The following is a 14,266-nucleotide window of genomic DNA, read 5'->3' on the forward strand; positions in this document are numbered from 1 at the left end:
CAGAGAGCACAGTTTACTTGGAAAGGACGGGAAAGCACCTGACGAAGCAGGTGGGGACTCCAGTGAGTTGCCTCTGAAGGCGAGTGTGGGCTACATGGCCTGTCTGTATCTCTGGGTTATGAATGGACCAGTCCTTTTTGAAATGTCTCTCTGTGCGGTCCGATTACTAATGGACCATAAATACTGAAGTACAGAAGAACCAGTTATCAATAAAAGAAAGGTGAGCTATACAACTACCAGCCATTGAAAGAAAATCCAAGCATTTGGAAGCAAAGGTGGATTGGGAGGACAGGGAAGCAAATCCACACAAAAACATATATCCCGAGGGTGCACATACGACTGACTCCTGGGGCCTAAAGGGGCTAATTACAAGTGGCATTGAGGCAGTCAGTGAGGATCAGGAGGGAATGCGTGCTATAGTTTAGGGAGAGTCTCGATCTTTATAGTGACAGTGGGGAGGGAAGTAGAGACTACTTTATCCAGGAGGGACTTTAGTCCCTGACACGGGTCAAATCGAGAAATACAGCTTATTCCTCCCAGACTGCCGCTACGGGGCCATACTCATGTGTCAATGTCTCTTAATGTTTCCCTCACCATGGCTTGTAAAGGATTGAAAGATAAGCACAGAGAATTTTCTGGGGGAAATTCTGACCTTTAGAGCAGTAGTGGTAATGGTCAAGGGGGTTATAGTGGATGTATGGATTGGTATAAGAACTGTAAAAGCCCTCAGTAAAATGATTTTAAAAAAAAGAGTTAAGCTTTTCAAAAACAGTTGCCCCCCAAACAGGGGGTTTCACCATGCCTTCATTAATTGTAAAGATGTAAAAAGACAAAAAACCAAAGTGAAACAAATTGGTTACTTTCCTGTTTCAGGCAAATCTTTTCTAAACAAAATTTTCAGTCTTCTGTAGGTGCAAAGAATATGGGGGCTGGTTCTTCTGGAAGGTCAGTCTCTGGGTAGTTGTCCCTGCTGACCCTCGGTTTCAAGGGCGTGTGACAGGTCCAAGCATCTGTTCACACACTTGGGCTGGAGTATGTGTAAATGGCGATTCTCTCTCCCTCCCCTATTTCTAGGACTTGGGTTAAGGCAACTAGTTCTGTTAATTGAGTGCTCTTCTCAGGGGCAAAGGAGCACATTCTTAATGGGTCTTCTAAGGCAGTGGTTCTCAACCTGTGGGTCGTGACCTGCAAAACAGTAGCAAAATGACAGTTAAATAGTAGCCAGGAAAATAATGTTATGGTTGGGGGGGTGTGGTGGTGGGGGGTCACCACAACATGAGGAACTGTATGAAAGGGTCATGGCATGAGGAAGGTTGAGAACCACTGTAGGTCTGTCTCCAATGCATAGTCAGTCTTGTTGATCGGAATGTTCTACAGGATGACTTGCTGATAGTCAAGCATGGAGCTCTCTCCTTCTGGCAAGAAGGTTGCAAGGTTTAGTGAAGGGAAGGTTCAAATTTGCACCACCACCCCCTTCTAGCAGTCAGTGTGATATTCCAACAGGTGGTTGCCAGAAAGCCACAGGTTTCTCTCAGCGTTCAGGATGCGGTGTCCACGGACTAGTCTCGCCACCACCCTGAGACCTGGAGGCCATCCTGTTGCAGCTGTGTTAATTTCCTTGCTCAGATATGCAATTGGTTATTGCTGGCTGTCTCCGGTTTCAGTCAACAGGCCCAGGGGAAGCTGGTTCTTTCAGTTACATATGAATGGAAGTTCTGCCCAGTGGGGAGTCTAAGAGCTTGAGACCTCGAAAGAGTTTCTTTTGATTGCTGACCGGCCTGTGCAGCCTCAGGCCCTCTAGAGAGGTGGAGACAGTGCTGTTTCTGTGTACTTGAGGAGCTGGGACAAGGATAAACAATTTCCCTGGAGCCTGGGATCCATAGTCGGCAGATCTGGCCCAGTGATACCTAAGCAGCCCCTAAGGTGCTTTAAGGTAAGAGGTGGAGGAGAAAGAGGCGACTTTGGGTTCAATTTTCTTTCCCCAGGTTTCTCGAGACTTCTGATATTACTAATCCCAGGTATTGAACTTGCTGTTGGCACGACTGAGCCTAGTCCTGTGATATTTCTTATCCACTTCCAGCTAATTAATAGATTGAACACAGCCATTGCAGCCTCCATGAAGACACGCTCAGAGGTACACAAGGAAAGATGTCATTTACATCTGACTCAAGCCCTGAGCAAGAGGCTGATAGAACAAGGGAGACCTGTCTCAGAATTCTAGGAAGGATGGTCCAGGTGTGTTAGGCTGACTGGTCAGAGGGGTCTTGTATAAACAGAGTCCGGAAGTACAGGAATCCAAAAGAACACATCTTTGAGGATGAAATCTGTGAACCATTCAGTTGCCTCAGGGACTGAGAGGCAAGTGTAGGGATTTGGGACTATTGGGTATACGGGAATCAGTGCCTCATTTACCAATCTTAGATCCCAAAGCAGCCTCCAGGCTCCATTGGGTTTCTCAGTTCCCAGGATGGGGGTATTGCAAGGGCTATTGCAGGATGCCACAAAACCTTGAACTTTTATAAGTTCTCAATGATTTTGATCAGGCCTTTACTTACAGTGTTCATACTAGTGGTTGTCTGGAGCTTGGATAAGAAAATCTTCCCCCCAAAAGTGGGTTGGGCTTTCTGGCCTGATCAGGAAGGCATGAGAAAACAGCACTTCTCTCCAATCACAGCTCCGACGCTGAGAAAAAAATCAAGTCAAGTTTACCAGACACTCCCCAATCTAAGGTGCTATTTTTGACAAGGAGCCCTGACAGAAGAGTGGGACCGAGAAAGTGGCACAGGAGAAAATTGGTCTCCTTGCCCTTGACATTTAGGCACACGCGGGGCTCCCTGAGGGTAATGGAACAGGCAGATAGCAAGAAAGACTGCCCAGGCTCCTTCGATCTTGCTGGACCAATCAGAGTGCTGGGGTTGACCTAGGCTGCCCAGGACAATCAATCCTTCCGTCAGTGGTTTTCTCCACATTTGGGACTGGCCTTACAGGGTCCCTTGGCGCACTGGGGGCAGTTCCACTGGAAGTGGCTCTGCTGACTGCATCGGTAACGTTCCAGGAGCTGTCCTGAGGGCAGTTTGAGAGCTCCTGGGTCAGTCTGCTGGAGCACTACGGCAAAGGCTGCTCTCTGCTCTTCGCTCTCCTCTCCTTTGTCCTCCCTCTCCTCCGGAGCGGGAGAGCCTTAGAAGGCTGCCAAGGTTGCCAATTGTGGTCAAGTGTTAATTTCTGTCGTTTTTCCTCCTGTCTGGAGCTGCTTGAGTAATACATTTGTCCTTGAACAGGATCTGACCTTCAAGTGAGTCAGGGTGGGCTTCTTCATAGCCTCCTGAGCCACTCCAGAAAAGCTGGGGGGTTTTCCCCTTTTTTCCTGATGAATCGTGGGAAGCTGAGGGTAATGGGGGTGGGGGGCTTTCTTCTGAGGCCTTCTAGGATACAGGTTTGGAAATGCGTCCTGTTCCACACTGCTGGCTTCTCTGGATCCCACTATGGGGACTGACAGTGGTCCTATCACCCCCGTGCGTTTAGAATATACCACTCATTTCTAAAGGATTGAACTGCTTCTAACATTGGATTTCTCTGAACTTGTCATCGTCGGGTCTAGCAGGAGCATTGCATCTTTTCAGGCAAGGTCAAAAGACAGGTTGAGTATCTGTATACTTTTGAGGGCTACCTGAGAATTTTCCCAGATCTGTCTTTAAAAAAAATCATTTTATTGGGGGCTCTTATAGCTCTTATAACAGTCCATACACCACTTGTATCAAGCATATTCATACATATGTATCACAGATCTGTCTTAAGTTGCCTCACGTCAGAGGGGCAAAAGGGCACATGTACCCTGGTAACAAAGTCCCCTGAGGCCACTTTCCCACGAGGGCAGCACCGTAGTGAGCTCTTATTTGCTTCTGGAAGAGACTTTGTCTAAAGGGATTGTTGAGCATCTCTGATTGAGGTCATTCTTGGGGCACTAGAGACAATTCTGGGATATTTTCCTCAATAACCAGGATAATATCTGTCTGGCCTTGGACAAAGAGGGCTCCCCAAACACCATGGGAAAGGAAGGGCTAAAATCCTCGGGAGAGACAGAGAATCCCAAAGAATTCAGTGGCAAGACCCCAGACACTCTCTTCCTCAGGCGGGATTGCAGTGGTGTGTTTGCTCTGCGCCAAAAGATCAGCCTAAATGAGTCAGAGATCAAGGCCACTGGCTTCTTGCTCCTCATGGCCTTCTTAGACTCTTAGACTGGGGATTCAAAAAGAAGAGAGGAGACTCAAGGAGGGCTTATCTGCCTAGGGCAGGTTGCAAAGCAGACCTGACCCCTTCCAGAGGGAAACTGAAAGGAGAAAGCCATAGCAAAGGCCTAGTCCGCTTGCTTTCTGTTCTGTAGAGAGGCCCATGGTGGGTGCCACAATGTGGCAACTGCTCTGATGTGTCCATGGGCTCTTGGGCTTGAGAACCGGAGAATGGACTCACGGACCACAAACGGCAAGCAGAAACAAAGTTCACTTGGAAAGGAATGAAAAGCAGCAGTAGGGACTGAGTGAGTTGTGACTGAATGAACTGTCTACGGGTTTTTATCAGTTGTGGGGTATTTGGCCTAGCTGCATTTCTGGGTTATGAATGGGCCAATCCCAGGACGGCTTCTATATCTCTGTTCCAGTCATGAACCTGGTCATGCTCTCCCCACAGCTGGGTCTTTCCTGGGTCTAGACTGGGAAGCAAGTATGAAAAGATCAGTAAAAATTTCTTGGGTTTGATGACCTTGGGGTTTAGAATCAGCCTAGGGGTCTTATACCTGCAGGTTTGCTGTCCTCCAGGGTTGTTTGAGATCCCCCTTTCAGATATCCCGTCACTCCCAAAGGTTCCCCCCACCTTGCCTCTCTCTATCTGCTATGTCTCAAAAGCAAGCATCGTAAAATAGTGGGGGCTTTAATCTGAAGCTAAAGGGAAGCAGTAGCCCAAAGGAGCTGCCACTATATTTTTGAAGAGTTTTTATGAATGGGTAAGACTAAACGTGCTCAGTTCGGACTCACGGGATAGAATTAGAAAGAGGGTGACAACACCTTTGGGGGCTGCCATCAACAGCGAGTTTGTCCCTTTGAAGGTACGTAAGCGTATGCTGCAGAAGTGCCTTTCAGGGGTCCGGATTTAATGATTGCCATGAGACTAATGGAATTTTTCAACTTGAGACACTTCTATACCTATCTGCCAGATATTACACAAAACATTCCACTCTTTTCTGGAGGTTAAGAGGAGCGCGTCTTAGTATTTATGTTTAAAACACTTTTATTATTGTTTAATATAAAATACAGTTGGGTGACTAGAAAGAAATTTCTTCCATGATATTCCTCCCCAGGCTGTAAAAACATACCTTTATTATGAAACCATGACTAATAGGAACTTTGACCTGTGAGAATTGAGAGAATAAAGTGTTTTATGATCTCATTTAGAACGTTGACATTTATGTGTGGTGGGTGTACTAGTTACATGTTTTACTTATTGACATTTCCATACCATTTAGATTGGACAGATTTTGACTTAAATTTAATTTTCCTTTCACAGAATATAAAAAAAATTAGTTACAGAGACTTACCACCTTCAAAAATACCATTATAATCTTCATATTGTAAAAACAGGAAAAATAAACTTGTCAGGTACTGAATTCTTGATTCTAAGGGGTGCTCTTCAGAGAGTAATTTACTTCTTATGGAAATGGAAGAAGGGGCTTTGTGAATATCCACTCGAAAAGGGGGGATGTTCAGTTACAGCTGGATTCTCTGGAAGCTTAGTTTGGGGTTCTTTTAATCCGACTGTGAAATGTTCTAGGAAGAGGCTCAGAGTTTCAAGCCTCTCTACTCTGTTCTTGGCCCCTCACAAGAAAGATTTTAAGTGATAGTTTTAAAATTCAGACAAGAGTCAGGGAAAAGGTTTAAACAGAAAGAGATTCTTTGGAAAGGAAGTACAAAGGGCCCTTAGCTAGTCTAAAAGGTGTGTGTGTGGGGGTGGGTGGGAGATGTAATACTAGTCCTTATATGGCCAAATGATAGTCTTCCCACCTAGGGCTGGCTTTCTCAAGGGTCCTCTGCTATTGGCAGGTCCTCTGCAGCGCCCATCCTTCTTTCCGGTATGCATATTGTGACACTCTATCGGCCCATTGCCCCAGACTTCATGCTGTGCTCTTGTCAGACCCCAAACTCAAGGCTTTATTCAGTAGTTGTGGGAGTCTTTTGAATATCTTGTCTCCTCTAGCGCTAAGGAAAAGTGTCTTATCTGCCCTTCACCTTCCTTTGTGTTGGAGAGGTAGGTGAGGGAGCCTCTTTCTCTTTTGTGTTAAAGATTCCTCCCAGATTCTGTGCACTTATTACCTCATCCACCCTTGCCCTTTCCGACTCATTCTCTCTCAGCTTTCTCTGCCACCGAATGAAGAAAGGCTAATGGCAACTCTGACTTCTTTCAATACAAGTTTTCGAATGCACAAAATACGTACTAACTTTCAGTGAAAAGTTGAGTTCAGATGCTACAAGGATTTTAACCCATCACATTAGGAATTAAGTTGCCACGACTGGATTCATTTAAGCTCTTAAACAAAGTGCGTTGTGGAGAAATTTGTGTACTTTTCAATGTTTTGCACATGTAACATCTCAGAGATTTCTGTGGGTTAAACGTTTTAACTGACAAACAGCAAGATTGGGAGAGTAGAAATATCCATCCACACTGAGCCACTAATGCGTGTGAACATACTTCATTCTCTGGAACTCGAGGACCATGGCCGGTGGTTGTCAACCATGGAAAGATGGAATGTACGGACCCCCGAGAATTATGGGGCCCCGCACCGTTCATCTCGTCAAGGCTTTTAAGGTTTTACAAACTTTCGGAGGTTATTTTCTGTTCCTCCCTCTGTGTGAACATTAAGGGATTGCAAGAGGAATCTTAGGGTTTCTTTCAGCTCTGAAGGTGCATGGTTCTCGGGTTGGAGATCAGAGAGTCAAGTGTTAGTATTGGTTCTGTTGGAACTATTTTACTGAGATTCCAACCCCCACCCCGCAATAACCAGTATTTCTAAGTATCCTAGGATGGTGTATCCTTCTTTATGTCTGGCTTTGGGGCCCGCCGGTGAAATGAGCTAACGTGGGGTGAGCTTTGCACGTGGGCCTCACAGTCCCCTTCATAAGAGGTGCCCGCCTGTGTTTCCGTGGAGTCCCCTCGCTCCCTGCAGCGACGGGCGGAAATCCCAGCCAGCGTCCGAAACCAGAGCGCCCGCTCCTCTGGGGGGGCGTCCTTAGCGCCGTTTTCGTACCGAAGGCACTCACTGGGCACGTCCACCGGACCCCGCGCCGAAGCCGCTCAGCCCGCGTGAAGACCCCAGCAGAAACGAGCCCAGGGCCCCGGGGAGCTCGGATTACGCACACATGTTCTTTGGGGTTAACCTCCTGGGCGGACCGGGGGCCCCTCCTGGGCGACCCCCGCAGGCGGGCCTGGCGCCTCTGCCCCGCCCCCTGGCGACGGCAGTGTGAAGGGGGGGCATTTGTGATGATGACTCCGTGCCCACGGCGGCGGCCCCGATGAGCGGCTCCAGGGAACCGGATGGGCACGTTTTCTCCCGTGAGAACAAAGCACAAGTTAAACCAGAATTTAATAAGTGTCGAGGAAACCAGTACCTTTACTGAGCTAGGAGGTAGCGCTTCTTTTTAAAACTTATATTTCGTAAGCACGGGGACGGGCGATGGTTGGAAAGTTAAACTTCCAGGAAGGCAGGGCCCAGCTGGCCGAGGTCTCCAAGTGCGCGCGCGCCATCCAGAGTCCGCAGGGAGGAGGGCGGGGAGCGCGAGCGGAGAAGGAGCCAGCACGAGCGGGGGGTAGGGGACGGGGCGCCCCACCGGAGGGGCACGGCGCCCCCCGACGGCCACCTCCAGCGCTCCATTCGCACGCTTCGGGCCCGGAGGCCCTGCCCGGCCCCCTGGGCGGAGGGCTGGCCTTCCTAAAACGCAATTGGCGCGCGGCAACAAAGCCTTAGCAACCGGCTCCTAGTGACCCGTGGGGCGCCTGGTAACTGGGGCGCCGGGCCGGGGCGGGGACCGGCGCGGGGCTGTCTCTTTAAGGGATGGCCGCGGAGTCGTGAAAGTGGCGGGGGCCGGGGGAGGGCGGGGAGGAAGGCCTGGGGGCGGGGCTAGGGGGAGGAGGAGGAGGAGGAGGAAGCGGCGCTGCGGGGAGGAGGAGGAGGAGGCGGCGAGGGAGGAGCCCCGGCCGCTGCTGCCAGCCCGCGGGCACCGGAGTTGGCTCCGCTGCTGCCGGAGTAGCCACGGGCGCGATCGCGGCCAGCCGTCGTCTCCTCCATGGTCACGTTGGGAGCCGGGGCCAGACTGTGCGCGGCCGGGCGAGCTGCTCTGCGTTTCCCAGGCGCGGCGGCGGCGGCGGCGGCGGCGGCGGCGGCGGCTCCCTGCGTCCTCAGCCCGGGGCGTGTGCGCCCCGCGCGGAGCGGGCTCGGGCTCGGGCTCCCTGCGGAATGTCCCCGGGGCGCCCGGCGCGCTGACCCTCCGGCTGCCTTCGCCTCCGGTGCCTGCTGCCTCCCTCGGGCCGCCTCGCCGTTTGGGACTGCTAGCACCCCTGCTCCCGGGCAGCGGGGCAGCCCCTGGGGGTGGGTGACCTCCGCTGGCCACGACCCAGCCCTCCCCCGTGCGTGTCTCGCTTAAGATGGCAGCGGAGTCTGGGGAACTAATCGGGGCTTGCGAGTTCATGAAAGGTGAGGAGCAGCCCGCCCCGCAGCCTCCGGGTGACCCGCCCGCCCCAACGAGTCCACTCTCTCCCCCACTTCCCAACCGCCGCCCCTGCCTTCTCCCGGGTCTGCAAGTGTTCCTGCGGCTCGGCCTCTCTCGGGACCTGCGCTCCCCGAGGACCCCCTGCTTCCGGCTTCTCTGTCTGCCCTGCGTCCCTCGTTCCCGCTGCAGCTCCCTCAGATGGCCCCCTGGCCCGGTACTGGGGCAGGGCTGACTTCTGCAGATGTTGGGGATCGCGTTCCGGGCGTCCCCCGAGGTCGCCTTTATCCGGACAGCGGCACCACACCCCCAGCCTCTCAGGTCTTCCCCTTCTTGAAGTGTCTGAGCGACACAGGGAGAGGCTCGCCTCGCGCTTCCCCTTTGGCAATTGCTGAGGTCGGGGGGGGGGATTTCTAAACCGCTTTTGCCTTCCCAGTTCTGGGGTACCCCGTCTCCTGGCCTGAAACTGGGAGATGTGGGAACCAGGCCCCCCGCTAAGCCCTTCTATGCGGTGCTCTTGCCACTTCGGATGTGTTCTCCCTTTCTGGGCGAGATCCTGTTTCAGCAAAAAGTCCACGTGCTACAGTTGTCTTTACATTATGCCAGGCAGTTGTTATTTTGATTCTGGTGTCTTAGCATTATTCTCCCATCCCACACTTCCTCGCTTCTCATGTGTTTTCTCTTTTAAACTTGTTTTTCAGATCGGTTATATTTTGCTACTTTAAGGAATAGACCAAAAAGCACAGTAAATACCCACTATTTCTCCATCGATGAGGAGCTGGTCTATGAAAAGTAAGTTTTTATTTTTTTGTTCTTTCATCTATTTCAATTATTGGCTCTTCGGTGAAGAAACACCAGGCAGCTTTATGGCCCTTTTAGTCATTTACATCCCTTGGTGAAAGCAGCATTACCAATTTTTATTTTAGGCTCAGGTGCCTGGGGAGAGGTACAGGGGAAATTAACCATTTGAACCTGTCAACGCCTTGATTCCTTTTATTGCCCTTTCCACACAGTGAACCACTCCTCTGAGTAGCCCGTGACACACGCTCAAATGCTGGCCTCGGAGATTGGCCTGTGAATCAGTTCCTAAGTATTTATGGAACACCCACAAGGTGGACTCTGTGCGACAGGTGCTTAAACTTTATAGTTCATAAGACTTCCGCTGTAAATCAGGATGTTTTTGTTTACGTAGCACATTTTCTGAAAAGTGGGACACTAGCTGCAGGGAGCTGTATCCAAGTCATATCTCTGAGTAAGATTTTGCCTGTATCCCAAATTATTAATTTATTTCATTTATGCTTCCTGGGGTTGTTTTATTTGCCTTTGAGAAAGAGTGCCTATTTACTTTCATTTTGCTTCTTTGGGGTTAGGATTTGAGAGTGCCAAGAGTTTGGAAGTGTTTTCTATGAAAGTTCATTGGTCTATAGGGGAAAAAAACCCCGCTTGAGACATAGTAAAAAACCCAAATCTTCGTTTATGTCAGTGGTTCTGAATCATCCTAATGCTGCAGCCCTTTAATACAGTTCCTCATTGTGGTGACCCCCCCCCCAACCATAAAATTATTGTCATTGCTACTTCATAGCTGTAGTTTTGCTACTGCAATGAATCCGGCGACTCCTGTGAAAGGGTCGTTTGTGCCACCCCCAAAGGGGTTTCAACCCACAGGTTGAGAACCGCTGATTTACGTAGCAGACAAAATGAATTAGAAAACCTGGTTGACTTGTTTTGCTTATGTCCTTTTAGTAAGAGTTTTAGATGAAACTAGTTACTCTATGGACAGAGTAGAACTGCCTCTGAGTTTCCAAGGCCATAATCCTTTACCGGACTAGATAGCCTCAACTGTCTCCTAAGGAGCAGCTGGTGGTTTCACGCTGCTGACCTTGTGGTTAGCAGCCCAACTTGTAACTCACTACTCCACCAGGTACCTCTTAATGTCGATAGAATAAAGCTTTTGGGATATTTATTAGCTGATGTGGCACAATTCAAAATGAAGAGATGACCAGCTGCAAATATTCCTTAATAATTGGAATATTGACTTTACAAAGGAAAATTTGAAGTTGTTCTAATGACACGGAATACTTGAAGAGCCTAGACATTAGTGAGCCGACATGGACTGGCATTAGCATTTTGAGTCAGATAATTACACTGTATACTATGTTGGAAATAACAGATTGCAGAGGGAGGGCCTGGCATTCATTATCAAACAGAACACTCAGAAAAACTCACTGCCATTGAGTGGATTCCTAGTGAAGCAATGGGTGGTTCGGAATTTCCAACCTCGTGGCTAGCAGCCTCACACACAATCATTATGGTACTAGGGCTCCTATCAAAGAGAACATTTCATGAGATGTCTTGACTAACAATTCTGACCATGGCAGGGTAATACCCACTTACCTATAAGGGAGACCGGTTAATATTATTATTTAAAATTTTCACTAACAATTAATACACAAGATGAAGAAATTGAAGAGATTTACCAACTTTTGCAGAAAGACATTGATTAAATGCAACCAAATTGTATTGGTAATTGCTTGTGATTGAAATGCAAAAGTTGGGAGAAGAAGAAGGACCAAAGGTTGGAAAATAATGACCTTATCGATAGAAATTGTAGGATAGAAGTTTGCAAGACCAGGGTGACCTTTTTTCAACAGCACAAATAGTGACTGCACGTTGACCGTGTCAGATGCACAGGAAACAGATGAACTGCATTTGTGTCAGAATAAGCACAGGACCCTGCAATGGAATAGATCATCAATTCCGCCTATGCGAGTTGGAGTTGAACAAGTCTGCAAGAGAAGATTCGATGCATTAAATACCAAGACAAGGGGATTATATATAAAGGAAGCAAAAGGGCATTAAAAACACAGGAAAGAAAGAAAAGACAGACTCCAAAACTTACTCATGAAGAGAGTAGCTAAACTGAGTGGAAGTTATGATGAAGTTAGAAAGCTGAGCAGAGGGTCGCAAAGGGAAGCTCAAAAAGGACAAAATTATTGTCACGAAGGCGCAAAGGCATGGAGTTAGAAAACCAAAGACAAGAACACACTTGGCCTTTCTCAATCTTAAAAACAAACCAAAGTGAAGAACAAATTCAAACCTTGTGTTGCGATACTGAAGGATTTTGCGACCAAAAAAGGAAAAAAAATTGTATTTGAAGCATCAGAAGAAGCTGGTAAGAATGTAGTAGACATTGATTGAAAAAGAATTGGTCGATAGGCTGTTGCATATGATCAATAACTATTGGTATCCAAGGGAGAAGTCCAAGCTTCACTAAAAAACAAGAACCCGGGATTCACAGAGTACCAATTGAGATATTGCAACAAATGGATGCAGTGCTAGAGATGAGAAGACATTTGGAAGACAGGTACCTGGCCAAGTAATTGGGAGAGATCTGCATTTGTGGCCATTCCAGAGAAAGGTGATCCAGCGGAATGTAGAAATTATTGAGCAGTATTAGCAATATCGCACGAGAGTATAATTTTGCTGAAGATAATTAAAAAATGGTTGCTGCATTGTACTGGCAGAGAATTTTCAGAATTTCGAGCTGGAATCAGAAGAGCATGTGAGTGAGGGGTATCATTGATAACAGGTGGATCTTGCATGAAAGGAGAGAGGACCAGAAAGTGTTTTGTTGACTCTACAAAAGCACCTGACTTTGTGACTCTTAACAAACTGTGGATAAAATTGCTGAGAGTAAGTCTCAGATCTCTTTAGTTTTGCTCATGTAAAACCTGGATAGAGACAGGAGCAGTTGTTTGAACAGAACAAGGAACACTGCAGGCCTAAAATCGGGAATGATGTGGATCACAGGTGTAGCCTCTAACTGCTTACTCAATCTGTACATGGCGCACATAATCCAAGAAGCTGGACCACATGAAGAAGAGCCCACAATGAGGATCAGAGGAAGACCAACAACCTTGCTTGATGCGGGTGAGGACTGGACACACGCTGATGAAGATCAACGATGAAAGCCTTCGGTGTGGATTGCATCTTAACCTAAACACCCCCAAATCCTAACAACTGGGCCACTAGGCAGCATTACGGTAAATGGAGGAAAAATGGAAATTGTCAAGATTTCATTTTACTTGGATTCACAATCTGTGTCCATTGAAACAGCAAGCAGTTTATATATCAAATGACATGCTGCATTGGGCAGATCAGCTGCAGTAGATCTCTCTAAAGGGCTAAAAGCAAAGATACCACTTTGAGACCCAAGGTGCTCCTAACCCAAAACTCACTCTGCCATTCAGCCAATTTTGACTCATGTCAACCTTCAGGACAGAGTAGAACTGTCCCTGTGGGTGTCTGAGCTGTAAATCTTTACAGGAGCAAAAAGCCTCATTTTTTTTCTCCCGAGGAGGCGGTTAATGCGTTCGAACTGCTGACCTTCGGGTTAATTGCCCAGCACGTTCCACTGGGGCTTTCACTCTTTACCCAGGCTGTGGTAATTTTAATTGCTTCATGTTCATGGGAATAAGGAAGACCAAAGAACTGATACCTTTGAATTATGGGGTCATGGAGAATATTGAATATACTGTGGGCTGTCAGAAAAAAGGAACACATTTATGTTGGAAAAAGTACAGCCAGAATGCTTCCGAGAAGTGAGGACGGTGAGGCTTGTCACGCATCCTTTGAGTGTGTTATCAGGAGGGACCAGTTCCTGGAGGATAATGTATCTGGTAAAGTAAGGCATCAGTGAATTAAGAGGAAGCGCCTCAACCAAATGGATTGACAAAGTGGCTGGAACAATGGGCTCAAAGCAGTGGTTGTGAGGATGATGCTAGTTCTGATGCCAACTAACGATGACTATTTTAATTTAAGCAATATTCTTGTGGTCGTAACCAAATGGCCAGTTAAATGAACATAATTCAATGAACCATAGTCACTGTAGGATTGGTCTTGTTAAATAGGCAGTTTGGCCCAGGACATGCAGGATTCCACCTTGCGTTCAAAGAGTGAGCCTGTTCTCTACCTTCAGAAACAAGCCTTTTACTTGAAGGAAAAATATCCTTGTTACTTTATCCTGGGTTCTTGAAGCCGGTGTCTTTAGGATGTTTCTCTTAGTGGCGCTGGGCGGAGGATTCTTGAATGACTGAAGTAAAAGTGGGAATGAAAGAGCCCCTTTGCCGCTGTGAATGCCCAGAGTTGCTGAGGCAAACAGGTGTCAGATGACAGCTCTGCTCCTGGACAGAATGGAGCTATGCACAGCCTACTCCCAGGCCCTGTTTACCTGGATGATGTCACTGTCAGTGGTTTTTTTTTTTTTTTTGAGTATTTGTGCTAATGTTGGGTATGTATATTGTTATGATTTTATTTTTGTGAAGTTAGAGTGTGGGGACCTCTCCTGAGTCAGATAAGGACCACATATATGCTATTTGTTCAATTCTGCAGTGACATGATTCCAACTCACATGACCTTATAGGACAGGGTAGAACTGCCCCTGTAGGTTTCTGAGGCTACCTCTTTACAGGCATAGAAAACCTCATCTTTCTCCTACAGAGCAGTTGGTGGTTTTGAAC

The 14,266-nt window shown here is 47.9% G+C and overlaps 1 protein-coding gene across 3 annotated transcripts in view; it reads left to right on the forward strand.

Annotated features, from left to right (window-relative positions):
- Nucleotides 1-7,855: 7,855 nt before the first annotated feature.
- Nucleotides 7,856-14,266, forward strand: part of CDC14A (cell division cycle 14A) — a 174,705-nt gene continuing 168,294 nt past the window's right edge. Inside the window, exons 1-2 of one of the 3 annotated variants that reach the window (XM_075558821.1) lie at nt 7,856-8,040; nt 9,449-9,539. Coding sequence is in view for 2 of the 3 variants with exons in the window: in XM_075558819.1 (XP_075414934.1) it covers nt 8,686-8,734; nt 9,449-9,539 (140 nt within the window). In the remaining variant the exon portion in view is untranslated. Of the gene's footprint in view, nt 8,041-8,222; nt 8,735-9,448; nt 9,540-14,266 lie in introns of those variants that run through there. The other 2 variants (XM_075558819.1, XM_075558820.1) reach the window with 2 other exon arrangements.

Source organism: Tenrec ecaudatus, chromosome 1 (assembly GCF_050624435.1).
Source record: "Tenrec ecaudatus isolate mTenEca1 chromosome 1, mTenEca1.hap1, whole genome shotgun sequence".
In the NCBI taxonomy this organism is placed as follows: Eukaryota; Metazoa; Chordata; class Mammalia; order Afrosoricida; family Tenrecidae; genus Tenrec; species Tenrec ecaudatus.